At 60.5% G+C, this 17,268-nt stretch overlaps 1 protein-coding gene across 2 annotated transcripts in view; it reads left to right on the forward strand.

Annotated features, from left to right (window-relative positions):
- ADAP1 (ArfGAP with dual PH domains 1) overlaps positions 1-17,268 on the forward strand; it is a 34,492-nt gene that overhangs the window by 1,700 nt on the left and 15,524 nt on the right. For both annotated transcript variants that reach the window (XM_069569734.1, XM_069569733.1), the window contains exon 2: positions 13,674-13,804. In XM_069569734.1, the coding sequence (XP_069425835.1) occupies positions 13,674-13,804 (131 nt within the window). The remainder of the gene's footprint in view (positions 1-13,673; positions 13,805-17,268) is intronic.

Genomic DNA, 17,268 nt, shown 5'->3' on the forward strand with positions numbered 1-17,268 from the left:
CTCCTTGGTGTGGTGGTCCTGCAGCTGCCGCACCCGCCCACACACCCACTCGGCCAGGGGCACTCCGCCCCTGCCCATGGGCACAGGCGCTCAGGAGAGCCGCTGCCTGGTGCTGGGCCACACCCCTGCCCTTCAGACTCGCTCCAGCGCCTCAGATCCTCGCCTGGTCTGTTTGGCAGCCTCAGGAGCCGCCAGGACCCGGGCCCGTTTCACAGCTGGGGACACCGAGGCCTGGAGACCTGCAGCTGACTCCGCGGGCGTGGGGCCTCAGGGGTGACCGCTGTCCGGGTGCCCGGCCCCCTGACCTGTGTCACGCCTGCCGTGTCTCCACCGCAGCCCACCCGGAGCGGCGCCTTGGGGCTGGGGGTCCCCAGGGCCCTGGCCCCCCAACCACCAGGTGTGGGGCTGTGGGAATAGATTTGGGCAGGTTGCCACATGAGGGCTGCTGGCAGGGAGGCCGTCTGGGGGTGGTTGCAGCCCCTAGACCCTAGACTGTGGGGCTGTGACCCGGTCACAGAGTGGGCGCTGCTGCCCTTGAACATGGGGCCTGGTCTGAGGCTCCTGGAGGTGCTTCTCACTGCAGGCCTGCACGGGGGGTCTCCGTCCCAGAGGTGGGGGGGCTGCACTTCTTCCCTCTGGGTTACCCGCCTTGTTGGTCACCCACCAGGTGGCTGTCTGGCCTCCGACAGGCAGGAAGGGCGAGGCCTCCACGCGTTCCCTGGGCTGAGGTACGGGTGGCCCTCCTGTGGGGCTTTGATGCCTGTCACCTGGACCGCCAGGTGAAGCCAGTTCTGACTGGCGAGGTCTGGGCTTGTCAAGGAGCGCTTTCTGGGAGTGCGGGTGGTGGGACGGTGGTGCGGAGACCTGGCTGGGGGCCCGGGGCTGGGGGCCGGGCCTCATCCCTCAGCTGGGACTGGAGCGTCTGCTTGCCCCATCTCAGAACAGGAGGTCTGTGCTCCACCCCAGGGGGCTTCAAGGCAGAGGTGACTTTTCAGACGTTGCTGTGAAGCAGGGCAGGAGCGCCCAGGCTGGGGGGGGCTCCGCAACGTGGCTTGATTTGGGAGAGGGTCCCCTGAGAGCGTGGCCGGCAGGGGGCTGCTGAGGAGTGGGCTGGGCAGATGGTCCCCGCCCCCTGGAGCCGCAGCCCGCTGGGGCTTTAGGGCGCTATTTTTTTCGTTGTGGGGAAGTACGCGCAGTCACCCTGTCACTGGGTGCTCGGCGGCGTTAAGTGCATCCACGTGGCGCAGCCGTCCCCACCGTCCGTCTCAGTCTGTCTCGCGCGCTCTTTCCATCTTGCAACAGAGGCCTGTTCAGTTAGACACTGCCTCCCTCCTCTCCCCAGCCCGCAGCCTTCCGTGGCCGTCTGTGGGCTCGACCCAGACGAGCAGGATCGCACAGGCTCTGTCCTGCGTCTGATGCATTTCTCTGAGCAAGACATCCTCAGCGTTTATCCTGCTGAGTCTGGCGTCACAGTTTCCCGCCGTCTTTGAACAGTCGTGATGTCGTTGGCTGTGACACCGTACTGGTCTCAGGTGTGAACAGTGATCCGATGCTTGTGCGGCCTGAGGAACGGCCGCCGCAAGAAGTCTAGCTAGCGCCCCTCACACAGCGTCTCTTCCTCGTGGCGAGCGCCTTTCAGACCTGCTCTCAGCAACTCCCGGGTGTCTGCTGCCGCGCTGTCGGCCCCAGTCAGCACGCTGTGCGTTCCGTCCGCAGGCCTCGTTGATTCTGTAACGGGAAGTTGGTACTTTCTGACCCCTCTTCACCCAGCCCCACCTCTGACAACCTGTCCTCTCTCTCTGTGAGTGTGGGGTTTGGGGTTTTGCTTCTTAGATTGCACATGTTAATACAGCATTTGTCTTTCTGTCTGGTTTATTTCACTTAGCGTGACGCCCTCAGGATCCATCCACGTGGTCACGAATGGCAAGGCCTCCTTTTTGACGGCTGAACAGTATCCATGTGTGACACGGCTTTATCCAGCCATCCATAGCTTCACTGTGGTAGACGGTGTGTGGTAGGCACGGGGATACAGATATCTTTATGAATTCATTTTCGTTTCCCTCAGTGAAATATCTGGAAGTGAAATTACTAGATTGTGCGGAAGTCCTATTGTAACTTTCTGAGGAACCTCCGTACTCTCTTCTGCCTGCAGGTCGCCTAGATGTATCCTTATATCCACTGCCGCCCTTGCATCCTCATCTTTGCAGGCTTCTAGTTTCCCGTCTTTTTCTTGATGGCTCTTCTCATGGCTGTGAGCTGACACCTCACTGTGGAGCTGATCTGCATTTGCCTGGTGGTTAGTGCTGTGAGCGTCTCTCCACGCACCCGGCATCAGCATCTCTTCTTTGGGACGATGTCTCCTCAGAGGCTGTGCCCACTTTTTAATTGAAGTGTTGAGTCTTTTGTTGGTTTGCTATCACGTGAGTTCTTCGTGTGATTTTGGATGCATTTAGGCCCGTTGTTAGGTACACGATTTACAGACGCTTTCTCCCATGGATCGCCTCTTTATTTTGCTGGCGGTCTTGCTGTGCGGGAGTCTTTAGCCCCACTCGTTCATTTTTGCTTCTCTGCCTTTGCTTTTGGGGTCAGACCCCAGACTCATCGCCAGGACTGGCGTCAGGGAGCTCGCTGCCTGCGCTCCTCCGGGAGCTCCGCAGCTCCCGGCCTTGCACTCAAGTCTTTAGTCCATCCTGAGCTGATTTTTTGTAAGACAGTGGTCCCAGTTCATTCTTTTGCACATGGAGGTCCAGTTTTCCTGTTTATTGAAAACACTGTCCGATTTCCTTTGTATAGTCTTGGTTCTTTCGTTGTAAATTAATTGGCCACAGAGGTGTGGGCTGATTTCTAAGCTCTCTGTTCTGTTGTGTACGTCTTGATGTGTGCGTCTGCTTTAATGCTAATGCTATCCTTTTTTGCGCGCTTTCTCGATCACGATAGCTTGTAACGTCGTTTGAAATCGGGAACTGTGATGCGGCCCGCTTTGTTCCTCTTTTTAGAGCTCGCTTTGGCTGTCTGGACTTCGAGGTTCATAAACACGTTAGGATGGTTTGTTTTGTGGTGCCACTGGAGTCTTGACGGGGTCTCTGCAGATGCCTACTTCGACACTGCGGACGGCTGTGGGGAGTGTGGCAGTTCTGATGTCAGCTGTCCCTATGCGTGAGCGCGGCGCGTCTCCGTCCGCCCGTGTCTCCGGTCTCTGGCTTCTGTGCCTTGCAGCTTTCAGCATATGTGTCCTTCGCCCCCTTGCCTGAACCTGTCCCTGCTGAGTCGCTTCAGTCGTGTCTGACCCCGTGCGACCCCGTAGACGGCAGCCCACCAGGCTCCTCCGTCCCTGGGATTCTCCAGGAGAGAGCACTGGAGTGGGTTGCCATTTCCTTCTCCAATGCATGAAAGTGAAAAGTGAAAGTGAAGTCACTCAGTCGTGTCTGACCCCGTGCGACCCCATAGACGGCAGCCCACCAGGCTCCTCCGTCCATGGGATTCTCCAGGTGAGAGCTCTGGAGTGGGTGCCATCGCCTTCTCCAAACCTGTCCCTAGGTGTGTTATTCTCTTTGATGCAACTGTAAATGTGCCGTTATCTTACTTTCTCTCTCTGATATTTTTATTTGTGTGGCTTTGTTTTGGGCCGTGCCGGGCGCTTGCTGCCACGCGGGCTCTGTGTCGAGCTGCGGTGTGTGGGCGTCTCTTGCTGCAGAGCAGACTCCAGGGCACTTGGCCTTCAGCGGCGGCGGCTCCTGGGCTCTAGAGCACAGACTCAGTGGCCGGGGCGCAGGCTGGCCCCTGCACGGCGCGCGGGGTCTTCCCGGGTCGGGGCTTGGACTTGTGTCCCCTGTCTTGGCAGCTGGAGTCTTTGCCGCTGAGCTGCTAGGGGAGCCTCTGATCATCTGTGTGTGTTGGTGTCTAGTGTAAAGAAACACAGTAAATTGATGTACATTGATTTCTGTCCTGCAGCTTTGCTGAAGTCGTGGAATAGTTCTAACAGCCTCTCCATGGAGGCTTGGCTTTCCACGTATTATCCATTGTCGTCTGCAAACAGCGACAGCCTTGCTTTCTCCTTTCTTGCTTGGGTTCCATTTCTTTCTTTTCCTCGCTGGTTTGCTCTGGCTAAGCGTTCCAATACTTTGTTGAATAACAGTGGCGAGCCTGGGCACCCTTGACTTGTGCCTGGTCTTGGAGGAAAGGCTTTCCGCTGTTCTCTGCTGACTATGCTGTCGGGAGGCTTGCCGCGGCCTTTGCTGTTGAGGAGACTCCCTCTGCTCGCTTTCCTGGGAGCTTTTTCATAGATGGGCACTGAATCTTGTCAAGTGCGTCTTCTGCGTCTGTCGGGAGGGCCGTGGCTTCCACTCTGCGTCTGGTGGACCGCACGGACTCTGTTGCTCCCCTGGCGGCTCAGTCGGGGATCCGCCTGCCGCGCAGCCAACAGAGGAGGCTCGTGTCCGATCCCTGGGTCGGCAAGATGCCCGGAGGCTGAAGTGGCTAACCCACCCCAGTATTCTTGCCTGGAAAATCCCATGGACAGAGGAGCCTGGCGGGATACAGCCCATGGGGTCTCAAAGAGTCAGACACAACTCAGCAGCTAACCCACCACCATTGATTGATTTGGGAATATTGAACCGTCCTTGCATCCCTTGTGAGAGTTGGACTATAAAGAAGGCTGAGTGATGAAGAATTGATGCTTTTGAACTGTGGTTGGAGAAGACTCTTGAAGAGTCCCTTGGACTGCAAGGAGATCCAACCAGTCCATCCTAAAGGAGATCAGTCCTGGGTGTTCACTGGAAGGACTGATGCTGAGGCTGAAACTCCAATACTTCGGCCACTTGATGTGAAAAGCTGACTCACTGGAACAGACCCTGGGAAGGTTGAAGGCAGGAGGAGAAGGGGACGACAGAGGAGGAGATGGCTGGATGGCATCACCTACGCGATGGGCATGAGTTTTAGCAAGCTCTGGGAGTTGGTGATGGACAGGGAAGCCTGGTGTGTTGCAGTCCATGGGGTCGCAAAAAGTCAGACATGGCTGAGTGACTGAACTGAACTGAACTTGCATCCCTAGAATAAATCTCAGCTGATGATGGTATATGATCCTTCTAATGCATTGTTGAATTTAGTTTGATAACAGTTTGTTGAGGATTTTGTATCAGGGATATTGGCCTGTGATTTCCTTTTTGTGTATCTTTATACAGGAAACCAGGTGTCTATCTGATTTTGGTATCAGGGTAATGCTGGCCTTGTGCAGTGAGTTTCAAAGTGTTCCCTCCTGTTTCTGGAAGACTTTGAGAAGGACTGGTATTAATTATTTTTTAAATGTTTGGAAGAATTCACCATGAGGCTGTCTGTCTTGCACTCTGGGTTGCTGGGAGGTTTTTGATTATGAACTCAGTATCCTTGCTAGTTACTGGCCTGTTCAGATTTGCGGTTTCTTCGAGATTCGGTCTCGGCAGGTCGCATGTTTCTAGGAAATAATCAGTTTCTTCCAAGTTGTCCAGTTTCTTGACTTTTCGTTCCATACCACTGTGGTTAGCAAAGACACCTGGTGCCATTTCGGCCTTCTCAAATTAGCCCTCTTTTCTGGCCTAACGTGTGATTGATCCTGGGGAATGCCCGTGTGCACTCGGGGAGGATGTGTGCTCTCTGTGGCTTCTGGACGGAATTTCCTACGTGTGTTGTCCAAAGCCAGAGCTTCCTGCTTGGTTTTCTGTCTGGACAATCCAACCACTGGCGAGCGTGGGTCTTAGCGTCCCCCGCCCTTACTGTGTTGCTGTCTTTTTCTCCTTTTACGTCTGTTGACATTTGCTTTACATTTTGGGGTGCTCCTGTGTTGGGTACCTCAGTTCAGTTCAGTTGCTCAGTCGTGTCTGACTCTTTGTGACCCCGTGGACTGCAGCACGCCAGGCCTCCCTGTCCATCACCAACTCCCGGAGCTTCTCAAACTCATGTCCATCGAGTCGATGATGCCGTCCAGCCATCTCCTTTGAGTGCCTAAATATTTGTGAATACTCACACGGCCTTGCTGGGCTGATCTCTTTATGGAACGTCCTTCTTTGTCTCTCATTGCAATACTTGTCTCAAAGTCTTTTTTTTTTTCTGAGTATTTTTTCCTAAGCGTGGCTATCCCAGCTTTCTTTAGACTTCCGTTCCCTTCCATTTTAAGGTCAGATCATACTCCATTGTATGGATGGACTATTTTACTTGCGCGTTCTACCGTCGGTGGGCCCTTAGGCAGCGTCCACGTTTCAGCTGGCGTGGACGAAGCTGCTGTCGACGTGGGTGAGCAGACGTCTCAAGGGTCTGCTCTCGGTCCTTCTGGGTGTACACGCGGAGGTGGACTTGCTGGGTCACCTGGTTAACTCTTTCTTTACTCTTGTGAGGAATCTTGTGCTGCTTTCCAGAGTGGCTGTAGCATTTTATATGCCCACCAACAGCGCACGTGGGCTTGAATCTCTCCCCATCCTCACCGTCTCTTGCTTTGGTTTGGGGGCAGCAGTTGCCTCATGGGTGTGAGAAGCTCTCTCGCTGTGGTCCTGATTTGCACTTTCTGAAATCATTCATCACGTTGAGAATCTTTTCATGTGCTGACTGGCCATTTCTATATCTTCTTTGGAGAAATGTCTTTTTAAATCCTTTGCCCACTTAGAAATTGGATTGTTGTTTTTTGTTGTTGTTGAGTTTTGGGAGTTCTCTATATATTCTGGATATTAACCCCTTATCAGATATGTTATTTGAAAATATTTTCTATGTTTCTGCGGTTTCGCTTTTTACTTGGTAGATAGTATATTTTGATGCACAAAATTTAAAATATTTTCATGAGGGAATTCCATGGCAGGCCAGTGGTTACGACTGAGTGCTCTTACTGCTGAGGGCCAGGGTTCAGGCCCTAGTCAGGGAATTAAGATTCCACAAAGCCATATGGCATGACCAAGAAAAAGCTTTTTTAATTTTCATGAAATCCAGTTTGCTTGTTTTTTCTTTTCTTGCCTTTGCCCTTTGGTGTCACGTCCAAGAAAGCATTTTCAAACCTGGCGTCACGAAGGTCCTCCCGTGTTTGCTTCTCAGGGCTTTGTTGGCTTAGGCCTCACACTTAGGCGCCTGGTCTGTTTAGAGCTGATTTCTGCATCTGGTGTGAGTCAGGGTCCAGCTCTCTTCTGCAGGTGATAGCCAACATTCCAGCACTGTTTCTTGAACAGAGTCTTTCCCGCTGATCTCGGCTCCTTTGTCAGGAAATAACTCAGCCGCACGTGTGAGGTTTGTTTCTGGGCTCTATTCTGTTCTGTTGGTCTCTGCCTACTTTTACGCCAGTATGTTTTGATTATGATTTGATTACTGTAGCTTTGGAGGTCCCTTCAGATTGCATATGAATTTTAGGATGGGTTTTTCTATTTCTGCAAAAAAAAATTTTTGGAATTTTTATAAATATCGCATTAACTTTTTAGATCATTTTGGGTAATTTGGCATTTTAACAGTATGAAGTTTGCAATCCACGGACGCGCGACGTGTGTCCTTTTATTCATTTCTCCTTTAAATTCTTCCAGGAACGCTACGCTGCGCGGGTCTTTCTCCTCCTTGGCTGAGAAGGTCCTGAAGCACGTTGTTCTTTCGATGCTGGTGTGACTGGCGTTACTTTCGTGGTGTCCTGCTGAGACTGCCCTGTGTGTGTATGGTGTGTGAGCATAGACACATGTGCCTCTGTACGGCAGCTGGTTTCCTGCGTGTCAACCTTGAACCCTTTGCTGCTTTGCTTAATTCATCTACTAGTCTTGGTGGCTTTCCGGTGGCGTCCTTACGCGTTTCTACGCACCAGGCCGCTTTGCTGGCGAACGAGATGGTGCTGCCGCCGCTCCTCCTCTGCCGGGTGGATGGTTCTCACTTCTTCTCGCCTGACCCTCCGGCCAGAGTCCCCAGAACCCTGCTGAGCACAGAGGTGCAGCTCCTGCTCTGGTTTCTCTGTGTGTCTCGCCAGCCGTTCGAGTCTAAGGACACGGAGACTCTGGGGTGGGCAGCCACGTGGGCTCAGAGCTGAAGCTGAGCAGAACCGATGCCGTTGACGTGCAGACCGCCCCTCGAAGCTGGCGGGCTCCCGCAGGCTCCGGAGCTCAGGACCAGTTCTGTCGTCCGAATCTGCGGGCGCCGTGACGCTCCAGGTGGAGAGACTCCGGGTGCTCCCTGCCCCACCAGCTTCCCGGAATCTTGTCCAGGATGGGCCCTCCACTGTGGCTGTCCAGGACAGCGTGTAGGCCCGGAGGTGGCCAGCAGGGTGCCAGCCTCACCTGGCCCACGGCAGCCCTACCCAGAGCCAGAGTCAGCCGGGGCTGACCTTGGATCTGCCCCAGAGCCGGCGCTGCCCTGCCCGTGTGTGAGTGTTGGGGCACCTGGCCCTGTGCCTCGCTTGAGCTCTGCGCTCTCGTGGGGGTGGCCGGTGGGCAGGTGGCCCCGTGCAGAGACCAGATGGGCTGCGGGCGCGGCAGCCCCTCCTTCCTGGGGGTCGGGAAGATGCTGCCTGCTGGAATGTGGAGGACAAGCTTTCGGACTGTTGGAGCCGCTGCCCACCCGGCCCTGTCGAGGCTGCTGCAGGGAGTGGGCGGCGGCTCTGGGGACAGCAGGAGAGCTCGAGGTCACCTCAGCTAAGGGCCGGCCTGGGGTGGGTTCAGCGGGGAGCTGCCTGAGCCGTGTTCGGGGGCCCGGGGGAGGGGAGCTGGAGGACACTGAGCCCTGGGTGGTCCTCGTGGGGACCCAGCCAGCAGAGCATTCGAGGGACCACAGGGAGGGGGGCCCCACTGTTACAGAGGGGCAACTCGGGGTCACCAGTTGGTGGGGCCCGGGATGGTGGGAGCTGCCCCGTGGAGGGAGCAGGCCCGCCCCTGCTGTGGCCAGGACCCCGGAGGAGGCAGCGCTCGAGGTGCTTTTGTCGTGGGGAGCAGCTCTGATGGAGGGGCCGGATGCCCCCGCCTGTGTGTGGCCCCAGGTTAACCGGCGAGCCTTTTTGGGCTGGGCTTCCCCTGCCCATGGCCGCCCTGGCACAGGCCTTGGTGAGAGTGGGCAGCACTGGGCAACAGGGGGCCGTGGAGCCTTGGCCAGGCGGCGGTCAGCACGGGGCCCCCGGGTGGGGGTGAGCGGCCTCCGTGACGGGAGCGTGTGGGTGCAGCCGGGCCTGGGGCGCTCACGGGGGGAGGCTGCTGCTGCGGTGTGACCTGTGGACAGGTGGTACCGTGGCTGCCAGGGTCCCCCGGTCACGGGGGCGCGGCTCTTCCCGGAGCAGGAACCTGCCGGGCCCCTGCGAGCCTCGCTTGTTGCAGGGAGAAGAGGGGAAGGCCGCGCGTCCAGCGCTGGGACGCTGGCTCGGAGGTGCCCGTGGCGCAGAACTGAGTGGTGGGGGGACCGTCGAGGCCTGAGGAGCTGGGTGCGCCGGCAGCGCGGGTGTGGGCAGCAGGGCCGGGAGGGGCTGCGGGAAGAGGGGGAGCCGTCCACGTGCCCGGGACTGGAGATGCCTGGCGCTCGCGGGGGTTCCGGAGCTGAGGGCCGGGCTGGGGGCGGCAGAGCCGGCCGAAGCTGCTTCCCCGTTCGCTCTCCTTCACCTTCACAGTGGCGACAGTCACGCAAGGCAGAGCTGACAGTGGAAAGGGAAGAATTCACGGCTTTAGAACATCCCCTGGTTGCGTGACCACCGCCTGCGTCGAGCTCAGATCGTAGAGCCAAGAGCCCAGATGAGAAGCTGGAGGGCCCCTGGTGGGGTGTGCGTAGCCTGTGGGGGGCTGTGGGCAGGGGACCCGCGGTGGTGCCTGGTCCAGGAGGGCTGGGCTTGGCGCCAGGGAGGCCAGGGTCTCAGAGGGTACCCGGTGGAGCGGCGGAGGTGCGGCTGGGAGGCGAGGAGGCCCTCGGGCCCAAGAGGGGCTCTGACCACTGGGTCTGGCCGCTGCTGGGAGCGATCCGAGAGAGAAGGGAGCGGGGCCCAGGTGCGGAGGCCACGCCAGGCCCGGGTCCACTGCTTGCCTCTCCAGGGACTGGGCGGGAGGAGAGAAGGTGTGGCCACAGACAGGTGCTGAGCGCCTGCTGGATGCAGCGCCCCCCAGAGCTCGGGCTCCAGTGGGAGGCGAGGGTGGACACCCCAGAGGTGCTGGACGCATGGGGGGCAGCTCAGCAGGGGGCGCCTGCAATGGGCGTGGGCAGTGCACCCCGAGGCTGGCGCCCGCCCCCCACCTTGGTGCCCCTTGGGCCTCTGCCCAGAGCTCAGCCCGCCCCGCTGCAGCCTGCGGCCTTGCCAGGGGCCCCCCCACCCCGGGCTCAGCAAGGGGCACACCTGCTCCTCCCACCTCAGCCCCAGGACGTGTCTCATCTGCCCTGGAAGAGCCAGGGGGCTGCGTCACGCAGTGTCCCAGGAGAAGGCAGGGTAGCTGGGGGGGCAGGGCAGCTGCAGGGCAGGAGAGGTGAGTGGGCAGCTGGCGGCCTGGGGCACAGTCTGGTCTGGTCACCGCGCCCCCCTCCCCCCCCTCCCCGTGCAGGGGCCCAGAGAAGCGCGGGGCAGCCCCGACCCCTCTACCACAGGGCGCTGTACTCTGCCGACGCAGGCCGTGCCCTCAGCCAGAGCTGCTGACCCACAGCCTCTGCTGGGGACACAGGTCCTGGCGGCTGAGTCCAGGCCGTCGGGAAGGGGGTCCCTGCATCCTGAGTGCACAGAGGGGCAGAGCAGCCCCTCACCCTTGGGGCCGGGCCAGGGCATGCCCCCAGAGCAGAGCTGGGCCCAGCATGGGGCCCCCTGCTGGGGCGCCCGACCAGCTGTCCCGCCCTGGGGCCCTGGGCTCAGGGTGAGGCTCGCAGACGCGCGCACCCCAGCTCCCGTGCCGTCTCCTGGTGCTGGCATCGGGGCACAGCTGGCCCCCTGGAGCTGAAGGTCTCCCCGCCCCCAGCAGCCCCCGCCCCCCGGCCTGGGGCTTTTGGCCACAGGGTGGGCATTGAGCCCCCCCAGGAGACTGTGCTGAGAGGCTGTTTCCAGGGGGAGGGAAGGGCTGGGCAAGTGACTTGCTGATCCACTGAAGCGCAGACACCCAGATGGACCGGAAGTGGTCATCAGTTATACCCAGAGGTGCTGCAGGGTGCCGGCTCCCCTGAACAGCCGCACACGCACTCGGCCCCACTTCCTGCTCTGGCAGCTTCAGGGGGCTGGGGCAGTCACTCTTCTGATCCCTGAGGCCTTAGACTGCTGTTCAGAGTCACCCCCAGAATTCTCCCCCCAGGGTCTGAACGCTTCCTTAAATCACTTGATTGGAGCGCCTTTCTGGGCCCTCCAGGGACGCCCTGCTGCCGCCTGGAGGGTCTGAAGCCTTTTGCAGGGCAGAGGGCAGACAGGCACGCACCCGGCCAGCGGGTGACTCGAGCGCCCGTGCTGCGGGCCCTGGGGCAGGGGCGGCCAGTGCCTCTTCACCCACACGGAGGGGCACTCTGCAGGCAGCCTGCGTGCTCACAGGCTGCAGTGTGGAGGCTTCCGGCTGAGATGCCCCTGCCTCCAACTTACTCGAAACCATCTCCCTGCCCCGGTGCTGCCGGGGGACCCCAGGCAGGAGGAGGCAGGAGCCGTCTGCCCCCGAGAGGAGGACGGGCTTCCTCGCGGCCTGGCGGCTGGGCGGGGGCCCCTGTGGACGCCAGCCGGTGGACGCTCCCGGCACCCGCCCGCTCTGAACCAGGAAGGTGGTCCTGGGAGACCCGGGCCGGCCGCCTGCTGCGGTGCGACCTCAGCCCCTGCTTATGCCTCCCTGGGCTTCGTTCCTGTGGGACTGGGCTGGCGGCGGGGCCGCAGCGTGGCCAGCTGTGGCCAGCGAGGGTGAGGAGGCTGTGCACCCCAGGACCCCAGCGGCCGAGCTGCGTCCCGAGTGGGTGTGAGGGTCTGGCGTAGGCTGGAACGCGCCTGCGGGTGCTCCTCCGGGCCCGGCCGCTGGATGCCCGTCCGGGAGGACGCGGGAGCCGCCGGCCCCTCAGGCCCAACCTTCCTGCTCCTCTGTCTTTTGGGACGGGGCCGGGGCTGTCAACACACACAGGGTGTGACTGTCGGAGGGTGAAGGGAGCCCTTCTGAGTGCGGACGACGTGGCCGCCGTCACCCCGAGACTCCGGGGCGGGCGGGATGGAGCCGCAGGGCCGTTGAGTTCCGTTGGGCCGGGTCCCGCAGGGAGGCCGGGCGGGGCGCTGAGGCGGGGGTGCCGGGAGGGAGCCGTGGCCCTCACCCTGCCCTGTGCCCAGGCCCCCACCCCGTCCCCACCCCGGCGCACGAGGGTTCCTGCTCAGGGGACCTGGGCTCCGCGCGAGGGCCCCGGTGTGCCTGGTCCTCACGCCCCCGGGCCTGTTGGCCTCGCATCCCGGCTTCCTCATTCCCTGCGGGGGCCGTGCTTTGGCTCAGAGGGCGCGCTCCTGGGAGGGGGGGGGCACGGTAGCCGTGCCGGGTGGGCCGGGCCCCGGGTGCAGCCTGCTCAGGGCCCTGGGCAGGCGCTTTCCTGGGTCCTCGGTGGCAGCCAGGTGACGCTCGCGGGGAGCGCCTCTGCAGGTACGTGTTCTCCGCGGTCCCACGAGCCGGTGGACAGCAGTCGTGGGCAGGGCTCTTCTGTCAGGAGCCCCGGCTCTGGAGGGCGTCGGGGGGTCCCTGACGCGCAGCGTTCCCTCCCACCGCTCCCCGGGAGGCTTGGAGCTGGGGGCCTGGCGTTCTCCCTCCCCAAGCCCGCTGTGTTGGTGCTGGGGTCCCCACGTGCCCGGGGGCCCAGGACCTCGGAAGCCTGGTCCTGTCCACGGGTCGTGGTGGGGGCCTTGGGGTGGGGCATGTCCCTGTACCCCCCTCCCAGCGCCCGCCGGGGCCAGCGGGTGGTCATGGAGGCCTGGGGGACACAGCTGAGTGGGGCCTGGCGGCACAGGGGCTGTGGCCGGGCCGCCACCCTCTGGCTGGAGAATCCCCTGGGGTTCCACCCAGAGAACTGACGTGGTGTCTGTGGGCCCCGCAGGCAGGGGTGCAGTCAGGGGATGTGGGCAGTGGACAGGAAGCGGTGTGGGGAGGATGGGCCTGCTTACAGCTCTTCTGAGCTGGCTGAGGCCTTGGGTCCAGGCCACCCCCGCGCCAGCTCTGCTTGGGACCCGCCGACGTGCAGGGGTGAGGCCGGGGCGGGGCTCCCGGTGGTCTCAGAGAGCCAGGCCCTGTCCCTGGGCTGGGTACCGCCCCCCCCGACAACCTGCTGCCCTGGCTGGAGCCCCTTCCCGCAGCCGCTGCCTGTCAGTGGCCAGAGGCCCCTATCAGGGGTCGGGGTTTGGCTGTGCCCCAGCCCCCAGCGGAGAGTCTGCAGAGGCCGGGTTGAGGGTCCTCGTGGAGACATGGCAGTCTTCCTCCTGAACCTGTCTGTTCCGTGTCCCACCTGCTCTGAGAGTGGACGGAGCCCTGGCTCCCGGCTTCCAGTCTCTCCTCTGAGGCCCTCAGCGGGAAACTAGCATGGGGGGGGGTTCCTGGGACAACGGGGGGCTGGTCCTTTGTGGGGGTGGCCGGGACCCCTGCTCGGGGCCCTCAGACCCCGTGAACCTGGTGTCCTGTCCCCCTCGCATGGCTCCAGCAAGGAAGTGAAGCCCAGAAAGAGGGGTGGGCGTGCAGGCCTATGGGCCGGGGTCCAGTACCCCCGTCTCAGGGGAGACCCCCCTGACGGCTGGCCTTGTCTTGCAGATCCTGACTGGGCCTCGTACACCCTGGGGGTGTTCATCTGTCTGAGCTGCTCTGGGATTCACCGGAACATCCCCCACGTCAGCAAGGTCAAGTCCGTGCGCCTGGACACCTGGGAGGACGTGCAAGTGGAGGTATGGCCGGGCCGGGGGGGCCGGTGGAGGGGTGCCTGCCTGCTGCCATGCAGCCTCAGGCCTCAGACCCAGCCAGGGGGGTGCATGCCCGCTGCCACGGCAGCCTCAGACCCAGCCCGTAGCCCAGCCCGCGCAGGCCCCTGCCTGCCCGGTGCCCCGGGAACCCACACGGGCCCCTTGTGGTCAGGGCGTCGTGGGTGACTCACACAGAGTCGCAGAAGGTAACAGGAGCCAGGCCTTGGCCTGCTGTCCGCCCACAGAGTCCGGGGCCCACCCCGGCCTCCGTGCCAACTCAGAGTCCACACGTACCCTAGCGAGGCCGCCCCGTGCACGCGGCCACACACCATGTGGCTGGAAGCACCCCCACCCTAGGGCCAGACGGGAGGGCAAGGCCACCTGGACACAAGCCCGCAGCACGCGCACCTCGTGAGGAGTGGGGGACAGGGAGGTCCCGGGGAGGCTGGGCTGGGGGTGAGGAGCGAGCGGGGTCTGGGGTGAGGGGCTCCAGCCTCTTCTGCTCTCTGCTCCGTGCTCCCTCGAGACCTCGAGGGGCCGGGGGGGCTGAGCCTGCAAGGCGCTGGTGAGTCCTGGGCCGGAGGTCATGAGCCAGGCCGGCTCCTGGGAGGCCCAGGGTGCGGAGAGCTGGGCACAGGGCACCCTGGTCTGTGCGTTCTGTTTGACGTTTCTCGCTGAACTTTGTTTTTCTGTAGCACGTGCTTTAAAGAAGCTTTATTGAAATACAACTCACGCTGTGTGACTCGCTCTTTTAGGGACACTTGAGCGGTTTTTGGCACGCTCACCGAGCGTGCGGTCGTCCCCATCATCAGCTTTGGAACATTCCCATCACCTCAGATGGAGCCCGGGCCTCCGCTCCAGCCCGCCCCAGGCCTGAGCCCCGCACGGGTGCTTCCCCTTTCTGAGGCCGGTGACACCCACCGTGTGGCTGGACCCCGGTCGTGTTGGCGTGCACAGCTCCGGGAGTGCGGGGGCCCTGCTGAGGCTTGCTGTGCTCACGGGGTGCGGGGGGGTGGTCCTTCCCAGACAGCCCCTGGGCCAACGGATGGCCCCACAGACGCATCGTCCCGCCGGGGCAGCAAGGCGGCCTCCATTCCTGGAGGGGAAGTCGGAAGGCTCTGACTGTAACTTCAAGGATTCTGCCAGGCTTCCTCTCCTGGCCACGCCCGCAGGCCTCTGCCTGGCAGCCTCACTCAGGCCCTTCCCTGCCCATCCCCGCCTTGGGGGCCGTTGTAGAACCAGGTGTGACCTCCAGGCCCTGGGCTGGGCTGCCCGCTGTCACCAGCGTGGGTTGCTTCCGTTTTGTGGGGGTTTCACAGAGGCGGGTTCGCTGCCCTCAGAGACAGTAGGTGAAGACGTTTCTCGGAGGTTGTCCTGACTTTGCTCGTGGTGGTTTGCACAGTGGAAACTTGCAGGCTTTGCAGCGATCAAGTCTACCAGCCTTGCCGTCTGTGGTTCCAGGGTCTGCAGCACACCGAGGCAGGCTTGCTTCGCCCTCGACTATTTTTACTCAGAGCAGCCTGATCTGTGTTGCTCACACACCGCACCCCTCACCCTTCCAGAGTCTACGGTTTGGTGGTTTTCATGAATTCTCAGGGCTGTGTGACCGCCGCCATGATCTAATTTGAGAAGGTTTTCATATCCTCAAATGAGCCCGCACCCACTGGGGCCCCTCGCGGCCCCCGCCCCGGCCCTGCCGAGAGAGGGGCCCTGCCTCCCCGCGGTGGGTCTGTCTGTCTGGGTGCCTCGTGCCGGTGGACTCACCCGTGCGGTCCCAGACCCCCTCCCTCCTCTCGCTGAGCACCGATCTCTAGATCACCCCTGCTGTTGGGGTCTTGGCACTTCTTGTCACGGCGAGGTCACGCGGCCGCGTGGGGACCACAGCTTGTCCGCCCCTCACCAGCCGCACACCTGGCTTGCCCCGTTTTCCCAGGCCTTCTGAGCAGCGGGGTTCAGGGCAGTGCTGTGCCCTCCGCTCTCTGGGAGGGCGCGGCGCTGCCAGGCCTCGGGGTGACCGCCTGACGACTGAGGGTCAGCGGGCTCTGCCCACCACGGCGGCCTGGCCCGCTGGGAGCTCGCCAGGACAGCAGCCCCTCCACGTCTCGTCTCGTCCGGCCTCAGCCCTCCTCGGGGCGTGCGGGGCGTCTCCTTGTGGTGTCGGCCCCGCCTCCCTGGGGAAGAGTGATGCTGAGCGCTGGTCCATGCGCTGCTTGGCCATTTGTGTCTCTTCTTTGGAGCAATGTTCATTCAGGTCCTTTGCCCACTTTAAAAATGGGTTGTCTTTTTATTACTAAGTTAGGAGATTTATTACTAAGAGCGCTTTATATATTCTGGACACAAAATTCCTTTCAGATTTAGTACTTGCAAGTAAGTCTTCTCATTCTGTGGGTTGTATTTTAACTTTCATTTTGAAATGATATTTTTAAAATGAAAAGGTATGGTTTATATTTTTAAGGAGCTATCTATAATTTTTTAAATCATTGGGGGGCAATTCATATAAAATCCATTTTAAAGTGAACACAGTGGGACATGTGTATGCTGGAATATTACGTGGCCATAAAAGAGAATAAAATCACGCTGTTTACAGCTATATCGATGACCCGAGAGGTTATCCTACCCAGCAAAGTAAGATAAAGACAAATACCACATGATGCCACTTCCATGCGGGATCTAAAACACGACATGGCTGAAGCTGTCTACGAAACCGCAGGGAACTCCCGGGCATGGAGGACAGGCTGCGGCTCCAGAGGGAGTGGGGAAGGGCTGGGGGTCCGGGGTCAGCACGTGCAAACTAGAACCGCAGGATGGATAAACAAGGTCCCGCCGTGCAGCTCGGGCGCTCTGTTCAGCAACGGGAGAGCGCAGATGCGGGTGCCTCTGCACCTTACCGCTACATCAGAAGTCTGCAGCGCTGTAAGTCAACCAGACCTCCGTAAAATAAGTGTTTAGAAAGTGAGTAGTCCAGAGGCAGAAACGCGCAGCGGGGAAAGGAGAGTCTCCTCTGTGAAAGGTGCTGGGAGAGCTGGACGGCCCGCACAGCGTGTCACACCGTGTACAAGAGTGAGTGACCCCAGACCATACAGCCCGTGGGAGCGAGCACAAGCCCGTGGCCGTATTGTTCTGGGTCTGCCTCCTCAGGCAGGGCTACAGAAGCAAAAATAAACAGATGCGGCTGCAGCAAATGAAAGCGGTTTTGCACAAAAAGGAAACTATCAGCAGGATGAAAAGGCCACCTTCTGGATGGCAGAGTGTTTGTAGACGACACTTGTGTTAAGGGTCATTGCACAAAATGTACAGAGAACTCACACAACTCAGTATCAAAAAGTAACAGACGATCCAATTAAAAACGGGCGGAGGACCTGAGCAGACGCTTCTCTGGAGAAGACACACGGTTGTCAGTCAGCAGGTGTGTGAAAGACGCTCAGCGTCGCCATAGAGAAACATTGATC

Source organism: Ovis canadensis, chromosome 24, assembly GCF_042477335.2.
Source record: "Ovis canadensis isolate MfBH-ARS-UI-01 breed Bighorn chromosome 24, ARS-UI_OviCan_v2, whole genome shotgun sequence".
Classification (NCBI taxonomy): Eukaryota; Metazoa; Chordata; class Mammalia; order Artiodactyla; family Bovidae; genus Ovis; species Ovis canadensis.